The sequence below is a fragment of the Rattus norvegicus genome, chromosome 11 (assembly GCF_021556685.1).
Source record: "Rattus norvegicus strain SHRSP/BbbUtx chromosome 11, alternate assembly SHRSP_T2T, whole genome shotgun sequence".
Lineage (NCBI taxonomy): Eukaryota > Metazoa > Chordata > Mammalia > Rodentia > Muridae > Rattus > Rattus norvegicus.
The window spans coordinates 77,308,971-77,328,850 of NC_141544.1; the positions used below are offsets into that span (position 1 = coordinate 77,308,971).

The 19,880-nt window shown below is 36.8% G+C and overlaps 1 protein-coding gene across 8 annotated transcripts in view; it reads left to right on the forward strand.

Moving 5' to 3' along the window:
- The window catches only part of Stxbp5l (syntaxin binding protein 5L), a 328,953-nt gene that overhangs the window by 225,394 nt on the left and 83,679 nt on the right, over positions 1–19,880 (forward strand). For 5 of the 8 annotated variants that reach the window (XR_015632666.1, NM_001271250.2, XM_087575825.1 and 2 more), the window contains 3 exons: positions 169–294; positions 10,849–11,000; positions 12,802–12,873. Coding sequence is in view for 6 of the 8 variants with exons in the window: in NM_001271250.2 (NP_001258179.1) it covers positions 169–294; positions 10,849–11,000; positions 12,802–12,873 (350 nt within the window). In the remaining 2 variants the exon portion in view is untranslated. The remainder of the gene's footprint in view (positions 1–168; positions 295–10,848; positions 11,001–12,801; positions 12,874–19,880) is intronic. The other 3 variants (XR_015632667.1, NM_001429132.1, XM_087575823.1) reach the window with 1 other exon arrangement.

Below are 19,880 nucleotides of genomic sequence, written 5' to 3' on the forward strand. Positions count from 1 at the left end.
TGAGCGAGTATTTGTCGCTTGATACATCAAGAGGATGACAAAGCATCGCCTATCCACATGCTTGCCCCCAAGTTATATATTTTTGAAGCACGGTTCGATGTCACTTCTGAAGATGCATAAGTATGCTATAGATGTACGGGATAGAATAACGTTTCCTCTTTCTTCTAGTGTTAAAACACGGCCAGTGCGCATGCCGCCGGGCTATCAAGCGGATCTTGTTATTCAGTTGGTGTGGGTAGATGGCGAGCCGCCTCAGCAGATCACCAGCCTCGCTGTGAGCTCGGCATACGGAATGTAAGTGACGAGCTAGCTTTCTGGTTGGTATCCCCTAATTTTAAATAGTTTGTAAATGCCTCGTTTAAAATATTACATCCTAAAAACTATGCTAATCCCTTAGCTCAATTTTTATTAAATTGACCATAATATGATCAAATCACAATTTTATTTTTTGTTTTCTTTTCCTTGGTTTCATATTAGTGGTAATGTCCCTATTTTGGATTTTTATTTTTAGAATGATTTGGATTTTATTTTTCTTTTCCCATTATCTTTCACTTTGGTTGCTTTCTTTTGACCTGTCTTATTGTAGAATTCACTTCAACTTTGTCTAATGTGATAGTAGATTTACCAGTTGAGTTTGGTTTAATGATACTTGCAAATAGAGCAAGTTCTAGATTACTGATGATAACTGACTCTTATCAGTGGTACACAATAAATTATTCCTAATTCAAATGGGAAGAGTAAGAACACAGAAAAGAAAGGATTAGATCAAAGCAAGTCTTTGTCCAATAAAGAAAACATTGATTTCTACTCTGATTTGAGCTCTGTATTCAACACCGAGGATACTCAGAGGGCTAAGGATGCTCAAGCACTTTGAGTTAGAAATCCCAAGTATAAGGACTCAGCATAGAGAAGTATGGAGACTGCATCCGCCTAGAGCTGCCTGTAGGAGACTTTCCTGGCATCTTTGTTTGGTGGTTTTCACCCGATGCTTCATCTTGACTCTCACACATTCTTGTATCAGCCTGTTAGGTAATTATAGAGACTTGGAACGGCCTGACACTTGGCTCTCTGAGCTTCCTTTCTGTCATCTTGGTGGAAGCCTCTATGACTCTGTAACTCTTGTACACTGATGTCTTCAAAACCAGCACTGTTGACCAACAAGATCTGCTCTCATTGAGCTTTATCTGGGCCCACTTCAACCATGCCTGCAACAGTCTTTGGATGTCTTTCAAGCTAAATTTATCCCATGCTCTTAGATTACATTACTATCTTTCTTTTCTGAAAAGATTCTGTCATGTAACTCTTTGAAGCTAATTTATTCTTCTGATTTATACCACTATACCTTGAAGCCTATAACAAATTAGGGTCTTAAGAATTCCTGAGTTACCGCCAAGGTATCTTTTATATGATTTTGGTAGCAAGCACTCTGCTTTTAAAAAAAGTTATTTTATGTGCAAGGGTGTTTTGCCTACATGTACATCTATACACTATATTTATATAGTTCAGCAGAAGACAGGAAACGTTGGGTCCTCTAGAACTAGTGTTTCTGACAGTTTTTCTTCATCCCATTCACTGATGCTGAGAACTGAATCTGAGTTCTTTGTAAGAGCAGCAAGTGTTCTTAACCATTAAGCTTCTCTCCAGCCCTGACTTGGTTTCTTTTATATATAACAATCTCTCGAGCAAGTAAATCTGAATGAGCTGCGGCATTTCTATCAAAACTCCATTTTCTGAATCTCCCTGCTCTTTCATAGTTTACTCCAAATTCTTATTTTGAAAGTGGTTGAAAGCACCCATTGCCACTGCCTTCTTGATTTTCTGCCTTTAAACTGTCCAAAATACACACCTTCATCTTTAAGTTCGTCGCTATCATCATGAGTTTTCTGCAAAGTCTCATGAGAATAAGAAAGAGCATGGAAATAATACATACAAATACATGTAAAGTATTTGCCACAGCATGACAGAAATAACCTCTCATCTACTTCCCAACAGAGCTCTCATTTCTGTGTGAAACCTCATCAGTATCTTTTTTATTATTGTTGTTTTATGGTTTGTTCTGATATTCTAGACTTTCAATTTTTTTCTACTCTTGATATCTTCAATCATGCATGTGATGAAATATGATCACATCCACTCCCCCATTTTACTCCTCAAACACTATGTCCACTTCCCAGTTTCCTCTTTTATGTTTTTATCACCATTATTATCATTTTGATAACCCACTAAACGTGATTACTGCTATCTATATGTACATGATGGGACCATTCACTGCCATTCTAGACTTTTGAGCTTTTTGGTTAAAGTCACACCAAGGTATTTTATATTATATTTATATTATTTTATATTATTTGGGACTATTATAAAGGGTGTCGTTTCCCTAATTTCTTTCTCGGCTTGTTTCTCTTTGGTGTAGAGGGAGGCTACTGATTTATTTGAGTTAATTTTATACCCAGCCACTTTGCTGAAGGTGTTTATCAGGTTTCATAGTTCTCTGGTGGAACTTTTGGGATCACTTAAATATACTATCATATCATCTGCAAATAGTGATATTTTGACTTCTTCTTTTCCAATCTGTATCACTGTGATCTCCTTTTGTTGTCTGATTACTCTGGCTAGAACTTCAAGAACTATATTGAATAAGTAGGGAGAGAGTGGGCAGCCTTGTCTAGTCCCTGATTTTAGTGGGATTGCTTCAAGTTTCTCTTCATTTACTTTAATATTAGCTACTGGATTGCAGTATATGGCTTTTACTATGTTTAGGTATGGGCCTTGAATTCCTATTCTTTCTAGAACTTCTATCATGAAGGGGCATTGAATTTCGTCAAATGCTTTCTCAGCATCTAATGAAATGATCATGTGGTTTTTATCTTTCAGTTTGTTTGTATAGTTGATGGTTTTCCGTACATAAAACCATCCCTGCATGCCTGGGATGAAACCTACTTGATCATGATGGATGATTGTTTTGATGTGCTCTTGGATTCGGTTTGCAAGAATTTTATTGAGTATTTTTGCGTCGATATTCATAAGGAAAAATTGGTCTGAAGTTCTCTTTCTTTGTTGGGTCTTTGTGTGGTTTAGGTATAAGAATAATTGTGGCTTCATAGAAGGAATTCGGTAGCACTCCATCTGTTTCAGTTTTGTGGAATAGTTTGGATAGTATTGGTATGAGGTCTTCTAAGAAGGTCTGATAGAATTCTGCACTGAACCCATCTGGACCTGGGCTCTTTTTGGTTGGGAGAACTTTAATGACTGCTTCTATTTCTTTAGGAGATATGGGGTTGTGTAAATGGTTTATCTGTTCCTGATTTAACTTTGGTACCTGGTATCTGTCTAGGAAATTGTCCATTTCCTGCAGATTTTCAAGTTTTGTTGAATATAGGCTTTTGTAGTAGGATCTGATGATTTTTTGAATTTCCTCTGATTCTGTAGTTATGTCTCCCTTTTCATTTCTGATTTTGTTAATTTGGACACACACTCCGTGTCCTCTCGTTAGTCTGGCTAAGGGTTTATCTATCTTGTTGAATTTCCCGAAGAACCAGCTTTCGGTTCTGTTGATTCTTTGTATGGTCTTTTTTGTTTCTACTTGGTTGATTTCAGCTCTGACTTTGATTATTTCCTGCCTTCTACTCCTCCTGGGTGTGTTTGCTTCTTTTTGTTCTAGAGCTTTTAGGTGTGCTGTCAAGCTGCTGATATATGTATGCTGTCTCCTGTTTCTTACTGCAGGCACTCAGAGCTATGAGTTTTCCTCTTAGCACAGCTTTCATTGTGTCCCATAAGTTTGGGTATGTTGTACCTTCATTTTCATTAAATTCTAAGAAGTCTTTAATTTCTTTCTTTATTTCTTCCTTGACCAGGTTATCATTGAGTACAGCATTGTTCAACTTTCATGTATATGTGGGCATTCTTCCCTTATTGTTATTGAAGACCAGCTTTAGCCCGTGGTGGTCTGATAGGACGCATGGGATTATTTCTATCTTTCTGTATCTATTGAGGCCTGTTTTATGACCAATTATATGGTCAATTTTGGAGAAAGTACCATGAGGTGGTGAGAAGAAGTTATATCCTTTTGTTTTAGGATAGAATGTTCAATAAATATCTGTTAAGTCCATTTGGTTCATGGCTTCTCTTAGTCTATGTGTTAGTTTAATTTCTGTTTCCATGATCTGTCCATTGATGAGTGTGGGGTGTTGAAATCTCCTACTATTATTGTGTGAGGTACAATGTGTACTTTGAGCATTAGTAAGGTTTCTTTTATGTATGTAGGTGCCCTTGTATTTGGACCATAGATATTTAGGATTGAGAGTTCATCTTGGTGGATTTTTCCTTTGATGAATATGAAGTGTCCTTCCTTATCTTTTTTGATGACTTTTGGTTGAAATCGATTTTATTTGATATTACAATGGCTACTCCAGCTTGCTTCTTCAGACCATTTGCTTGGAAAGTTGTTTTCCAGCCTTTCACTCTGAGGTGTGATTCCTGTAGGCAGCAGAATGCAGGGTCCTCATTGCGTATCCAGTTTGTTAACATATAGCTTTTTATTGGGGAATTGAGTCCATTGATGTTGAGAGATATTAAATAATAGTGATTGTGACTTCATGTTATATTCATATTTGGATGTGAGATTATATTTGTGTGCCTTTCTTCTCTCTCTCTTTCTCTCTCTCTCTCTCTCTCTCTCTCTCTCTCTCTCTCTCTCTCTCTTTGTTGTTGTTGCCAAGACCATTAGTTTCTTGCTTTTTCTAGGGTATAGCTTGCCTCCTTATGTTGGGCTTTACAATTTATTATCCTTTGTAGGGCTGGATTTGTTGAAAGATATTGTGTAAATTTGGTTTTGTCATAGAATATCTTGGTTTCTCCATCTATGTTAATTGAGAATTTTGCTGGATATAGTACCATAACCTGGGCTGGCATTTGTGTTCTCTTGGGGTCTGTATGACATCAGTCCAGGATCTTCTGGCCTTCATAGTTTCTGGCGAAAAGTCTGGTGTGATTCTGATAGGTCTGCCTTTATATTTTACTTGACCTTTTTCCCTTACTGCTTTTAATATTCTTTCTTTATTATGTGCATTTAGTGTTTTGACTATTATGTGACGGGAGGAATTTCTTTTCTGGTCCAATCTATTTGGAGTTCTGTATGCTTCTTGTATGCTTATGGGTATCTCTTTCTTCGATGGTGCCATGTAGTCTTGGTTTCTGTTGCTTGGGTTCCTGCGCTTGCCTCTCGCCATCAGATTATCTCTAGTGTTACTTTGTTCTGCTATTTATGACAGTGGCTAGACTGTCCTGTAAGCCTGTGTGTCAGGAGTGCTGTAGACCTGTTTTCCTCTCTTTCAGTCAGTTATGGGGACAGAGTGTTCTGCTTTCAGGCGTGTAGTTTTTCCTCTCTACAGGTCTTCAGCTGTTCCTGTGGGCCTGTGTCTTGAGTTCACCAGGCAGCTTTCTTGCAGCAGAAAAGTTGGTCTTACCTGTGGTCCCGAGGCTCAAGTTCGCTCGTGGGGTGCTGCCCACGGGCTCTCTGCAGCGGCAGCAACCAGGAAGATATGCGCCGCCCCTTCCGGGAGCTTCAGTGCACCGGGGTTCCAGATGGCCTTTGGTGTTTTCCTCTGGCGTCTGAGATGTGTGTGCAGAGTGCAGTCTCTTCTGGTTTCCCAGGCTTGTCTGCCTCTCTGAAGGTTCAGCTCTCCCTCCCACGGGATTTGGGTGCAGAGAACTGTTTATCCGGTCTGTTTCCTTCTGGTTCTGGTGGTGTCTCAGGCACAGGGGTCCTGCCGCTCCTGGGCCCTCCCCCACGGGAGCCCAGAGGCCTTATACAGTTTCCTCTTGGGCCAGGGATGTGGGCAGGGGTGAGCAGTGTTGGTGGTCTCTTCCGCTCTGCAGCCTCAGGAGTGCCCACCTGACCAGGCGGTTGGGTCTCTCTCTCACAGGGTCTGGGAGCAGAGAGCTGCTGCGGGCCGGGATCCGCGGCTGTGGGACTTCCGGTAAACACAGAACGTGCCCGGTCCTAGAGGACTTCTGCTTCCGTGTGTCCCAAGCTCACCAGGCAGCTTTCTTGCAGCAGAAAAGTTGGTCTTACCTGTGGTCCCGAGGCTCAAGTTCGCTCGTGGGGTGCTGCCCACAGGCTCTCTGCAGCGGCAGCAACCAGGAAGACGTGTGCCGCCGTTTCTGGGAGCTTCAGTGCACCAGGGTTCCAGATGGTCTTTGGCTTTTTCCTCTGGCGTCCGAGATGTGTGTGCAGAGAGCAGTCTCTTCTGGTTTCCGGGTATCTCTTTCTTTAGGTTAGAGAAGTTTTCTTCTATGATTTTGTTGAAGAAATTTACTGGTCCTTTGAGCTGGGAGTCTTCACTCTCTTCTATACCTATTATTCTTAGGTTTGATCTTCTCATTGAGTCCTAGATTTCCTGTATGTTTTGGACCAGTAGCTTTTTCCGCTTTACATTATCTTTGACAGTTGAGTCGATGATTTCTATGGAATCTTCTGCTCCTGAGATTCTCTCTTCTATCTCTTGTATTCTGTTGGTGAAGCTTGTATCTACGGCTCCTTGTCTCTTCTTTTGGTTTTCTATATCCAGGGTTGTTTCCATGTGTTCTTTCTTGATTGCTTCTATTTCCATTTTTAATTCCTTCAACTGTTTGATTGTGTTTTCCTGGAATTCTTTCAGGGATTTTTGTGATTCCTCTCTATAGGCTTCTACTTGTTCATTTATGTTTTCCTGTGTTTCTCTATGGGAGTTCTTCATGTCTTTCTTGAAGTCCTCCAGCATCATGATCAAATATGATTTTGAAACTAGATCTTGCTTTTCTGGTGTGTTTGGATATTCTGTGTTTGCTTTGGTGGGAGACTTGGGCTCCGATGATGCCATGTAGTCTTGGTTTCTGTTGCTTGGGTTCCTGCGCTTGCCTCTCGCCATCAGATTATCTCTAGTGTTATTTTGTTCTGCTATTTCTGACAGTGGCTAGACTGTCCTATAAGCCTGTGTGTCAGGAGTGCTATAGACCTGTTTTCCTGTTTTCTTTCAGCCAGTTATGGGAACAGAGTGTTCTGCTTTCGGGCATGTAGTTTTTCCTATTTAAAGGTCTTCAGCTGTTCCTGTGGGCCTGTGTCTTGAGTTCACCGGGCAGATTGCTTGGAGCAGGAAGGTTTGTCTTACCTGTGGTCCCGAGGCTCAAGTTTGCTTGTGGGGTGTTGCTTATGAGCTCTCCGCGGGGGCAGCAACCAGGAAGATTTGCGCCGCCCTTTCCGGGAGCTTCTGTGCACCAGGGTTCCAGATGCCCTTTGGTGTTTTCTCTGGAATCAGTAATGTGGGCAGAGTGTAGTCTCTTCTGGCTTCCCAGGTGTGTCTGCCCCCTGAAGATTTAGCTCTCCCTCCCACAGGATTTGGGTGCAGGGAGCTGTTGACTGGGTCCCTTCAGATCCAGGAGGTGTCTGGACCGTAGGGGACCTGCCACTTGAGTGCCCCTATCTTCCTGTTCCCAGAGGCCTTATACAGTGTCCTCTTGGGCCAGGGATGTGGGCAGGGGTGGGCAGTGTTGGTGGTCTCTGCTGTTCTGCAGTCTCAGGAGTGTCCACCTGTCCGGGTGGTGAGCTTTCTCTCCCACGGGGTTTGGAAGCAGGGAGCTGTGGACCGGGATCAGCCTATATATATATATATGTATGTAGTATGATGATTATATATAATTATTTATATATGATTATATATATGATTATAATATATATAATCATCATACTACATACATAAATACACACAATCATGACTTCCAATGGTAAGACTTCTGATTTCTCAAATTTGTGAATATGTGAAAATGTTATCTATCATAAGTACTATTTTAAATATTGAGTTTTTATCTTTTTGTAAATGAACAGCTTGTAATACCTCTCTAAATGTTGTGTCATAGTGGATAGCCACTCCTAGTCAGCCACACTACTATGAGGTGAACAACGGATACTTTTTATGCCTCATGTAGTAAATTGCTGGTTAAGTGTAGATCTCTTCTTTTCCCATGCTCCTGAATCCATGGCAAGCACCATTCTAATCATTTATGTACTTTTTTGACATTACAAATATGAATGAAACCATATAGTGTTAGTCTTTCTATGTCTTTCTTCTTTCTCATAGCATAATATCTTCCAATTTCAATGCTACTATAAATCTCAGAATTTCCTTCCTTTTTGAGGTAAATCTGTTGTATGTCTATGTAATTTCTTCATGCATTCATCTATCAGCAGACATGTAAGACATTGAGTTGAGGGATGCAGATAGCTTTTCAAGCTACTGGTTTTATTCACTTTAGATAGAGACTGAGAAATGAGATCACTGGGACATATCATAGTTCTATTTTAAATGTTCTTTGAGCAGCCCGCATATCATTGTACATGATGGCTGCATGGGTTTACATTTCCACCAGTGATACAAAGACCTCCATTCCTTTTTTTTTCCCTGATGCATTTCTCTTGCTGATGACAGCAATCTTGTCAGTTGTAAGGTGATATCTCATTGTGGTCATTATCTGTATTTCCTTTAATAATGATATTGAGTGTATTATGAACTAGTTTCCAGTGTTATTTCCTCCTTGAAAAACATCTACTCTGGTTATTTGCCAAATTGAAAATAATTTTCCCATTTACAAACAGTATTTTCACTGTGGATTTATATGAGTGGCTTATATATTTATTTTAAATATTAATTATATTAGATACATATTTTCAAAACATTTACTCTAATTCTTTAGGTTGCCTTTTATTTCTGCTGCTGATGTCTTTTTTTCTGTGCAAAAGCTTCTCAGTTTTATGACTCCCACATATTTGTGCTTTGTCTGTGTTTTACTTGTCATATTTTTAAAAACATTGCTATTAATAGTGAGAAGGAAATTCTCCCCCGTAGTATCAGGTAGGCACTTTATGATTTTAGGACTTACACTTTAGTCTTTAACTTATTTCAAATGAACTCTAATGACTGGCTTAAGATAAAGGCATTCATTCTTTTAAGTGCGAATACATAGCTCTTTTGTTTGTCTGTTTAGATTTACTTACTTTTAAGTAGACTGTCATTCTTTAGACACCCCAGAAGAGAGCATAGATCCCATTACAGATGGCTGTGAGCCACCATGTGGTTACTGGGAAATGAACTTGGGACCTCTGGTAGAGCAGTCAAAGCTCTTAACCACTGAACCACCTCTCCAGCCTGAATATATAGTTTTTTAGCACTTGTCACTTCCTCAATCTTGTATTCTTAGTTCCTGTGCCAAGGATTAGTTGACTACATGTCTGTGGACTTATCTTTGTGCTATCAATTTTGTTTTAATGTTCCATGTATCTATTTTATCACAATATCACAGTATTTAAATAACTATAACTTTGCAATATACTTTGAAACAAGGTCTTGTAATATCTGTAGCTTTGCTCATCTTTAGCAAGCATAGTTTGACTAACTCGAGCCTATAATGGTTCCATACAAATTTTAAGTAGAAATTTTACTGTGGGATTTTCTCCTTTTGGCTGTTAAATAAAAAAAAAATCCCATTGATAATAAAAATACCATCTATCAGTGGACACAAGTTGTTTGTATTCCTGTTGTGAACAGCAATTCATTGAGTACAGGATCACACATTTTCCAAGATGCTGAGTTTGTTTACTTCACATACAAACCCAGACGTGAGGTCACCACATCACATAGTCCTATTTTAAGTTTTTGAAACTTAAATTTTATGCAGGCTACCCATGTTGTCTTTTAATTCTGTTTCCATGGAATTGCGTTTCAGCCCATGAGTTTCAATGTACTGATGTTTTTAGACTCAACATGAGGATTTTGTGGGCAGCATTTATAGCCAGGTATAATATAGTCAGTCTTGATAATTTTTTAAATTAATTTATTTATTCACTTTATATCCTGATAACTGTACCCCCTTCTGGTCCCCTCCACTGGCCCTCCCTCTCCTTCTCCTCTGAGAGAGTGGAGTGTCCCCACTCCCGGGTATCCCTACACCCTGGCCTATCAATTCTCTGCAGGGTTAGGCACTGCTTCTCTCACGGAGGCCAGACAGGACAGCTGAGTTGGGGGAATGTATTCTACGGACATGCTACAGCTGACATTTACTTAATCTTCAGGTGACCAAAATGCCCACCTAGGAAAGCTACTTTCATTAATCAGTTAAAAAGTTAGCCAAATCTATTTGTCTTTTAATACATAGAAGAATATAAGGAGCAAAGATGAATTGAATTTTTTGTAAATCAAGCTGCATTTTTATATGATATCAAACCCTAGATATATGCCAAGTGTGTTGGTGTACACTTTGTCTCCTGAGAGACAAATTCTGACAATTACAGTTCAAGGAGGGCCTGACTACATAGCAAATCCCTGTTTTGTTGTTTGTTACTTAAAGCCACAGGAAGGAAAGGATTAGACAAAGGGTAAAAGAAAACAATTAATTTGAAACATATTTTGTTTGCATCTTATTTGCAAAAGACACTTCAATCTTTAGCTAAGCATCTGGGTCGATTTAGTATTCTATTTCTTGACCTACGTGCCCTTTGCACTGGAAAAAGGATTATGTGATTCTTCTGTAAAACTATAAAGTCAAGTTAAATACTGTGCTACGAATCACAGCTTAAATGAAAAACTTCTCATGAAGCATGGCTGCAGGCCAGCTCTAATTTTTGAAGTAATCAGTCATGTTTAATATGTTCTACTCAATCTCTCCATTGTGCAGTGGGCTTGTTTCCTGACTGTAAAACATGAATCACTATCTGATGTCTCCGATGTTAGATTATTTTCCAGTAATCTTATATGTAACTTTAAGATTAAAATAACCATGCGTATGATACATTCTAGTGCTGTATTTCTCCTCCTCTAGAGTTGCATTTGGAAACTGCACGGGGTTGGTTGTGGTAGATTTCATCCAGAAGACAGTACTGTTAAGCATGGGGACCATTGACCTCTATAGATCAAGTGACCTGTACCAGCGACAGCCCCGGTCTCCTCGAAAAAACAGGCAGTTCATTGCAGGTAGGAACAAAGGAGATGGGTTCTGAGCTTGATTTGTTTCACTTTTTTTTTCCAGATGGTCTTTCTTGTGTGGTGCCATTCAAATGCATGCTAATACTGACTCAACATGCAAATAAGCAAATTGAGAAGAAACAGCAAAAAGTCTTTAAACAGGCATGAGTAGTGTTTAAAGTTCAGTTTGCTGTTGAAGTTAGGAAATATCCTAGGTTTCTTAGATTGGATTCCTAAAAAAACAAACAACCACCCAAAACTAATAATAATAATAATAATAATAATAATAATAATAATAATAATAATAATAAACTGGTATGATAATTGGGACTCTGGATGGAAGTTCTTTAAAATTCTTGGACTACACAGATTAATTATTCTCTAATATGGTTAGCCCCTTTTAAATACACTTTGAGGTCATTAGTCCCTTTTCATTTTTTAAGTTAACTATATTGTGGCCATCATCTATTCTTTACTGATGATGACTAAAATAGACATGTTTATAAACATAATAAATACCATTCCCTGACATTTAGGTGCTATGAAACATGGCACTTTTCTTAGCAGGAAAAGCAAATCAATTTAGCTACAACAGAAAAGAAATCTGAGTTTTAATTAGGATATGGCAACAAGTTTTGATAGTCTGAATTATCCAAAATCTTACTAGAATTTCACTAGCTATCCACACAGATGGCTTTCACATTCACAAATCTGGTATCCTTATTATTTACTGGAATAGACTAGTCAGTTAAAATTGCCTTAAAACTTTGCTTCTATAGTATTATGCATTTAGATAATGTAGTGCTTTTACATTTCTCTTTTTACAAATACTTAACTGAATATTGAGACCTTTACTAAAGATACACATAAAATATTACTTTCTAATATATGATAGCTGTTATTTTCCAAATAGCAGATAGGTAAGTTGCAACATCAAATGAATTTCCTACTCGTTCAGACAAATGGTGAAATTTGACCGGCAGTCAGTTTCTTTGTTAACGTTTTTAGACCCTTTGCAGAGGGGAACAGCATTTGTCCCTCTGAGCTTGCCAGGTTTCTATGTGGGGGAGATCAGCTTTCAGGACTGTCAGCATCCTAGAAATTTAAGCTCTGTGGGTTTTATCTCTGTCACTAGTAGCTTCTGAAAGAAAACCAGAGTAAGAGCTATTCCTTCATTTTCAAAACTGAGGTGGTAGAGTTTGAAAGTTTAGAATGTCTAGGATACGAAAATGTCTGGGACAGGTAATGAGGTGCTGCTGCAAGGCTGATGGGTCAGGAAAGCTGTAGATCTCTGCCAGCATCTCAGTTACTTGTCTGATATCCATACAGAGGTAAAAGTTGTGATATAGGGAAAAATTGATAAAGTTGTAAACTTGGTCTCTCTTATAAGGTAACCAACGATTATATACTTTATACCGTAACATAAAGTAAAAACTAAAGTATCTAAGCTGTCCTTTTAATTGCTCAAAGATTAAATATCATAATCTTAACAATAACAAAAAAGTAATTTTATGTAGTATTACCAACCAAGCAATTCCACAATGGTAAAATCATGTAAGAATATGCCATGAATTTTGTGAGAGAATTTGATTAAGTGAAATGGCTACAGCATTCTCATCATTCATCTGTCACTTTTCTAATGGATTTATTTTTAAAGTATCTCCTCTCTAATTTGATTACCTAATCTTGCTACAGTTTCTTCACCTTGGCTGTTCTAGATTCTGGTATGATACCACTTCCTTTCACTTTAGACTATTTTCTCTCTTTCCTCTGCCTGCTGCTGCTGCTGCTGCTCTGGCATGCTCCAAAGACAACTTTTGCATGCGTGGGCTGTCTAACTTTTATCCTGATTTAACGAAACGGATCCGTACTTCCTATCAGAGTAAGTTCTCTAAAGGTTAGGCGAATTGCTTCTTTTTTTAAGTCGTAATTCTTAAGCTAAATCCATTCATGAGTGCTTTGCAATGTGTTTTTTAAAAAAAAAACACATTCAACATGCATGCAAATTTTTGTTCTGTTATGGAAATGCAATCTGATGTTTAATCATTTTGTTTTTTAATTTTCAAAATTTTGATTTAAATATTCTAAATCATTGTCATGTGCCCACCCAGCCTTTGTTTTTGTGTTCATTTCAAACCATGTCCTATTAGTCGAAGTAACCGTGCTTCCTTTTTAAGAAGGAAGAGCTGTGGTCCTCTTAGAAATAGTGACCCTGACATACTGTGTCAGTAACAATTCCGCGCTTTCTTATTTTATCAGTGTTGTGCTTTTGACCATTTTGCAACCTAATTACTGTAACAATATTCTTTTATAGTTCCTGGGGATAACTAAGTATTCCTAATTTATGGTGCTTTTTATTAAAATAGAATACCTCAAAACACATGTCAGTGTTGATTTTAGGTACCAGGTTCTGGTACACGGAGGAATTAAAGTCATAACTAACAGGTGAATAATACTAATTGTTTTCTTTGTAGCAAATGCAGATGGAAAGATGGGTGAAATAACGAATTCTAAATATCGGTCCATAAAGTGTGATGGCGTGTCATTAAGATGAACAAAACTGGTGGAGTTAGGAGTAAATAGTTCCAATAGTTACTGGCATGAACAACGTTTATATTGTTCTAATATATTTTTATAAAATCAGGTTGCTTGCCAAAAGATACAATATGGTATTATCATTGTATTAAAGCACACACATACATATAAACACACACATTTGAATATGCATACTGTTGTAACCTGAATTTCTCCAGACATCTCTTACTAATTGAATCACAGCCCGTAATAAATCATAAGGCTTTTACAAGGTTAGTGTTCCTGACAAGAAGCTGCTTCCTATGAAGCCCTTACAGTCTTTCTGGCATGTCCAGTGTGACCTGTTTTAAGTTACGCCTTCTATCTTTGACCCTTTGGGGGATACTGCTCACTGCCCCTGCTCTAGGTGACTGTGTCACCTTTGACACTGGTCTTGGTTTCTGCTACTCATAAAACAGGAAGAGATACAAGGGCATTTCTTGACATCTTGAAATTATTTCGAATTCAATTTTTAAAATTTTTATATTCAATTTTCAACGTTTTTCTGGTACATAGCTACACCCCTTCATTCAAATGTTTTCAATGGTTGATTTCACATTTTAATGGCAGGATTGAGTAATCAGAAAATCCTCATATGGCTACAAACTTGTCTTTGTGTATATTTTTTAAGTTTACTGATCCCTACTCTATAACATTTTTATCACATCCATCCTGTGCAAGCACATAAAGAACTTGCAACTTTCTGTCAAGAGTCTCCAGTACATCTGAATACCGTTTTGCTTCCCAAAATATTCAAGAATCCAACATTCAGGTTTTACCAGTTTCTCAACGTTTTGCTACCTGATGTTTCCTAGAATCAACATGGGATGCTCTTATGATAAGTAGAGAATAGAGCATAAATGCTGGCTCTGAGCTTGTCAGAATTCCACAATACCAGCCATACAGAAAGTATTAGGAAGGTTTGAAAGGTTCTGAATGTTTTTATATTCCACCAATAATAATAATAGTAATAGTAATAATAGTAATAATAATAATAATCTCTAAGCTTTTAGGGATTTCATTCAGGATCATCTAAAACATAATTTTCTGTTACTTCTCTATAGCAATATGATGCTTAGTCCAACTGTATGTTCCTACCCTTGTGATTTACTTATATTTCCTCTCTATAAAGAAACTTGCCCTGTTCAAGTTTCATTTTCTATAATAAAACTTCTGAACCACCATCTAAGCCCTCTAGTGCCAATTCCTTTCATCAAAGTGCCTATGGTATACAAGCTTGTACACAATATGTCTGTGTTATTTCAGTTCCTTTATATAGTTATGTATTTTATACTTGTACTCTACATGACAAGAATCTGAAAACCACATCAATTAAGCTTTTGAAATTTAAATTCAACAAATAAGAATTTATGCACTCTACAGTCAGCACAAATTCTAAGCTAAGCAAGTATATAATGATGGAGTGAGACGGTTGCAGCATGGCGGGAAGCTATCCAATTATCATGGAGAGTCAACAATTATTAGATTATTTTTTAACAAGAGAAACACATAAACAACAGAAGTAAAATTGGGTCCTTATAACATAGGATTTAAGCAGGAATTCTGTATCTATACCAATGGTCTCTCCAGTGGCCTGTATAGCCCTGCAACCTGAAGTCAGATGTCTTAAAGTCCTCTCTTAATGATAAACATTGTATGTTATAAAGAGGTTAATTCTTTAATGATTCAAATACGCTTATTTCAACTTTATAAAAAATGTGTGTCGAATTTTTAGCTAAGATACTCATGTATTTTTAGAGTCCTATATTGCTATAATAAAGATATTGCATCTTTTACAAGGAGTATTCCCTAGCCATTAAAAATGAGTGTCCTGTTCCTATCTATAAAGAGAGATCCCATTTCTGTGGGAATATTCATCCTATTCTTACTGTGCCAATAAATGTGTTTGTCATTTAATGGCCATTATAACTCTTTGAAGGAAATGAGGATTTGTTAATATATTCCTCTATAAATGGGAAAATTAACATTGAAAGAGATTAAATTCATTTCTCAAAATCCTAAAGCATGTCAGACTAACTCACATCTATGTGGCACTAAGAAGATCCATGTGCTTTCTACCCTATGCCTCTTACAGTTTTAGTCACATTGAAACCTAATCCATCATTCTTTAATCAAAAGCTACTCCCTTCCCCAATACTACCTATTATCAATAAAATAGCATATTCAAAACTGAGACAATGTGAATTTATTTTTCACATCTATGAAATGAAGAATTAGGTAAAGTACTCCATAAATGTCTCATATCTCTAAAAAAAGTTTTTTTCCTGTCACCCTTTCTGTTTTGCCCTTGAAGTAATGCCACATTCATATTTGAACCTTATAATTTTAATTATGATGAAATAACTTAATTTGAATCTTTTCTTGGTGTACTTTTCTAATTAGCTAATCATCTAGTTTAATAGCTTATGAAGCTGCCTCTCATAAGCCTTTAAATTTATGCCTCCAATTTTTTTGTATCATAAAATAATGAAATTTTATAACTGAAAGAAAATCTCTATATTTAATAAATTACTGTTTGTGGAAGCAGTGAAATACATTGGAAAGAGCAGCAGATACATGCTCAAATTTAGATTGTTCTACTTTTTCAACTCATTGACAAGATCTTGAAGATACTTAAATAATTGAGATTTCTTCTCACATATATAAAAGACCATATAAGCCATATCTCTACCCCCTTAGAGAGTTGCAGAACTCTTCTGGGTTGATTTTGTAAAAGAACTTCTCTAACTACTGGATGATTTGGTATTTGTATGTGTCACGTAGTCAAACAGCAGATGGCTTCATTTCTTCCAGAGTCAGAATCATTGTAGGGAAACCAGTGAGCTACAATTTCACCAGTTCTGTCAGTGCCTAGTGTTCTGTTTCTGAGAATGTCGGAAATGTTGCCAGTTAAAACCTGTTTGTATGCCCTGAAAGTCAATGGAAATTTAAAAATACCTTTAAGGTAAAGTGTAGGTTAGAAACATTTATTTGTGCATCAACACAAAATTGTACAAGGGATCCTTTGAGATCCAAGTTTTTCAGTGTTCACTGAATGAGATTTTTCAGCTTAGGGAAATAAACTTTGAGGTCATTAGTCCCTTTTCATTTTTTAAGTTAACTATATTGTGGCCATCATCTATTCTTTACTGATGATGACTAAAATAGACATATGTTTATAAACATAATAAATACCATTCCCTGACATTTAGGTGCTATGAAACATGGCACTTTTCTTAGCAGGAAAAACAAATCAATTTAGCTACAACAGAAAAGAAATCTGAGTTTTAATTAGGATATGGCAACAAGTTTTGATAGTCTGAATTATCCAAAATCTTACTAGAATTTCACTAGCTATCCACACAGATGGCTTTCACATTCACAAATCTGGTATCCTTATTATTTACTGGAATAGACTAGTCAGTTAAAATTGCCTTAAAACTTTTCTTCTATAGTGTTATGCATTTAGATAATGTAGTGCTTTTACATTTCTCCTTTTACAAATACTTAACTGAATATTGAGACCTTTACTAAAGATACACATAAAATATTTTTTCAGCTTAGGGAAATGTCCTCAAAACACAAACAGGAAAAAAATGCTAAGAAAATGAGATAAGAGACTAATTTATAAAGAAATAAGAGGTTAAGTGTAAGAGAACAAGCAAGGAAGGGCAAAATTAAATATCTGAAAAAAAAGTCCAGCATGAAAGGAAAGAAAAGGGGAAAATAATAAGGAAGGAAGGAATATCTCAGACAAAAAAGAAAGACCAGCATAGATTGTGATAAACAAAAAGATCTGCTCATTCAATTTTTAAAATAACTATTGTGTTGAATGACGTTCTTAGGCAATGAGTGCCCCATGGTGAGGGAATCATCCTGACCTGTTACTTGCAGTTCCTGTTGACCATACCCTACACAGGTAGATAAATCCATAGGTAGACTGGCTGAAAAGTAGCAATGCTGTGGAGGAGAAAATGAGAAGAGTGGCTAATTATATTCCTGACTTTTTTGTTTTATGTGACAAAAGCCTACTCAGAAAGAAATACCAAGCACAGCTGTGCAAGATAATGAGGAAGAGGTCAGAGCTTTGGACTCCCAGGCCGAAACAAGCTGCAGTTAGCACCCTAGACTGCATTTCCCACCAGAATTAGCCAAAGCCAGTTTCTTTAAATGACAAAATAAGAAAACAGTGGCTTTTTAAATAAAAGATATATGACTTAAAGTGATATTTAAAAGGTTAGATCCCAGGCAGATAGTACCAGAAGAGGAGAACCTGAAAAAGACATCCAAGTACTAATAGTTTCTAGACTGTAGCAAAAAAAAAAAAGCGAGACCCAGGTTGAAGCCAAATAACTGTTCAGCTAAGCAGATGAACTCAAAAAACCAAGGCTAAGTCACACTGCTTTCAAAGCATTTGGCTTGAGAAGATGTAGACAAATGGGTCAGTACTTGGATTGGATAAGCTATTAAGGGGAATTTTCCACTCTCATTTCTAAAAAATAAGATGTCATAAAGATACATGACTATGAAATCAGAAAGAGATTTGTGATAAAGAAGGAGAGATAAAAAAAACTCTCAGGAAGGTGAGGAGATCAGCATGTGTGCCAGGAGGGACATGATTATGCCATAGAGGTGCCACATGAAAACTATGTGACAGCATTGTAATGACTATCAAAATGTGAACGAAAGGAAAACATTATAAAATTCTACAAAATATCAACATGAAGCATACTGTTACATTAAAATAATCATAAAAGGGAAAAAAATCACCTCAGTCAGTTTCCTATTTTCCCAAAATTTTTATGAGATAAAACAGTATTCTCGTAGTCAGAAAATGTGAATTTCAAAATAATTAGTTTTTAATAATTCTATTAAGTAATAATAACTAAAATCTCCAGTATGAGCTTGGGGTCTATTGTAACTTGACAAATGACAATAATTTTACCATAAGTTCCCTTTACCAAGAAGATAGGTAAAAGAGCTAGACAAACAACAAGTCCAGTAAGCACTACAGAAATAGATAAATGCAGCTTAGCTCTGTGTGTGTGTGCTCCTGTGTGTGTAAGTGCACACTCGATGTGCATGCTCATATGTCATGAAGCCAGAGGTCAATCTCAAGTGCCATTCTTCAGTGTTACCACCTCGTTTTTGAGTCAGTCAGTGTCTCCAGCTCGGGGACTACCAGTGTGTGCCACCATATGTGGATATTTTACATGGGCTCTGGGGAATCATACTCAGCTCCTCATGCTTATGTAACAACCACTTTACAGAACAAACTCTCTTCCAGCCTTGAAGTTAAGTTTATAACTTTCAGAGTTTTATTTTAATTTCTTAAAGGGATAATCTGACATATACTTCATATTCCTTGTCTATTAAGATATTGTAATGACTTAACCTCATTTCTCCTATCTCCTAATATAGCCTGGGAAATTTATATAATGACCTCTGCCCCTTTTTATCAGTATAATAAAAATAATAATATAACCTTTCTTATGGTTTGTTACATGTAAAAGAGAAAGCTTACGTAAATTACCTAGTGTGTTAGGTGCAAAATGTTACTGATAACGAACATGTGGATATTAGGCATTCGTAATTTTAGTTATTCAAAGTCATACAAAGTTTTCAAATTTTTATAAAATCTGCATATTTTTTCAGCTACATACATTATCATTATAGTTCTTTTTTCTGTCTGTTACTTATCAGTTGTTTCAAGTTACTTTTTTTAATATTCCTGGTTTAATTAGTCTTTTCCTTTTTATAACCTGCTATTTCTAATTGGATGTCAAATAACAAAGCCCGTTTAAGTGAATAAAAATTCAAGAACTATCTAAGATAATGTCATAGTGCTTCTGTAAATTAATATTCATTGTTTATTTAGTTATAAACTACCTTGTATTCACTTTTTATCTATGGGGCAAAAACTGTGCTCAAGATCGCTTAAGTTAATTGATGTATACTCTCAGGTTAATGGTAATACCTACATCAATAAATATCAATAGCAATATAATGACAGAAAAAAGAAATTTAAAGGTTGGATGATCTTATTAAGTTAAAAATGTCTTGAAATCTTCCAGTGAAATCTGAAATATACTGAGTAACATGCTTTGAAGCTTATGTTCAAAACCCTGAGAAGAATATGATAGAGAAGAAAATTCCTGAGACCTTCAATGTTTTTACCCTATCTTTCATATGTTTAGAAACACAAAGGATTGCAGTTGTATTACGGTGTCACTAGTATAGTTACACACTGTAAAAGGAATCAGACAAGGAGAAAGAGCTCCTACATCCTGGGTGTTTTAAAGGCTATGCCACCCA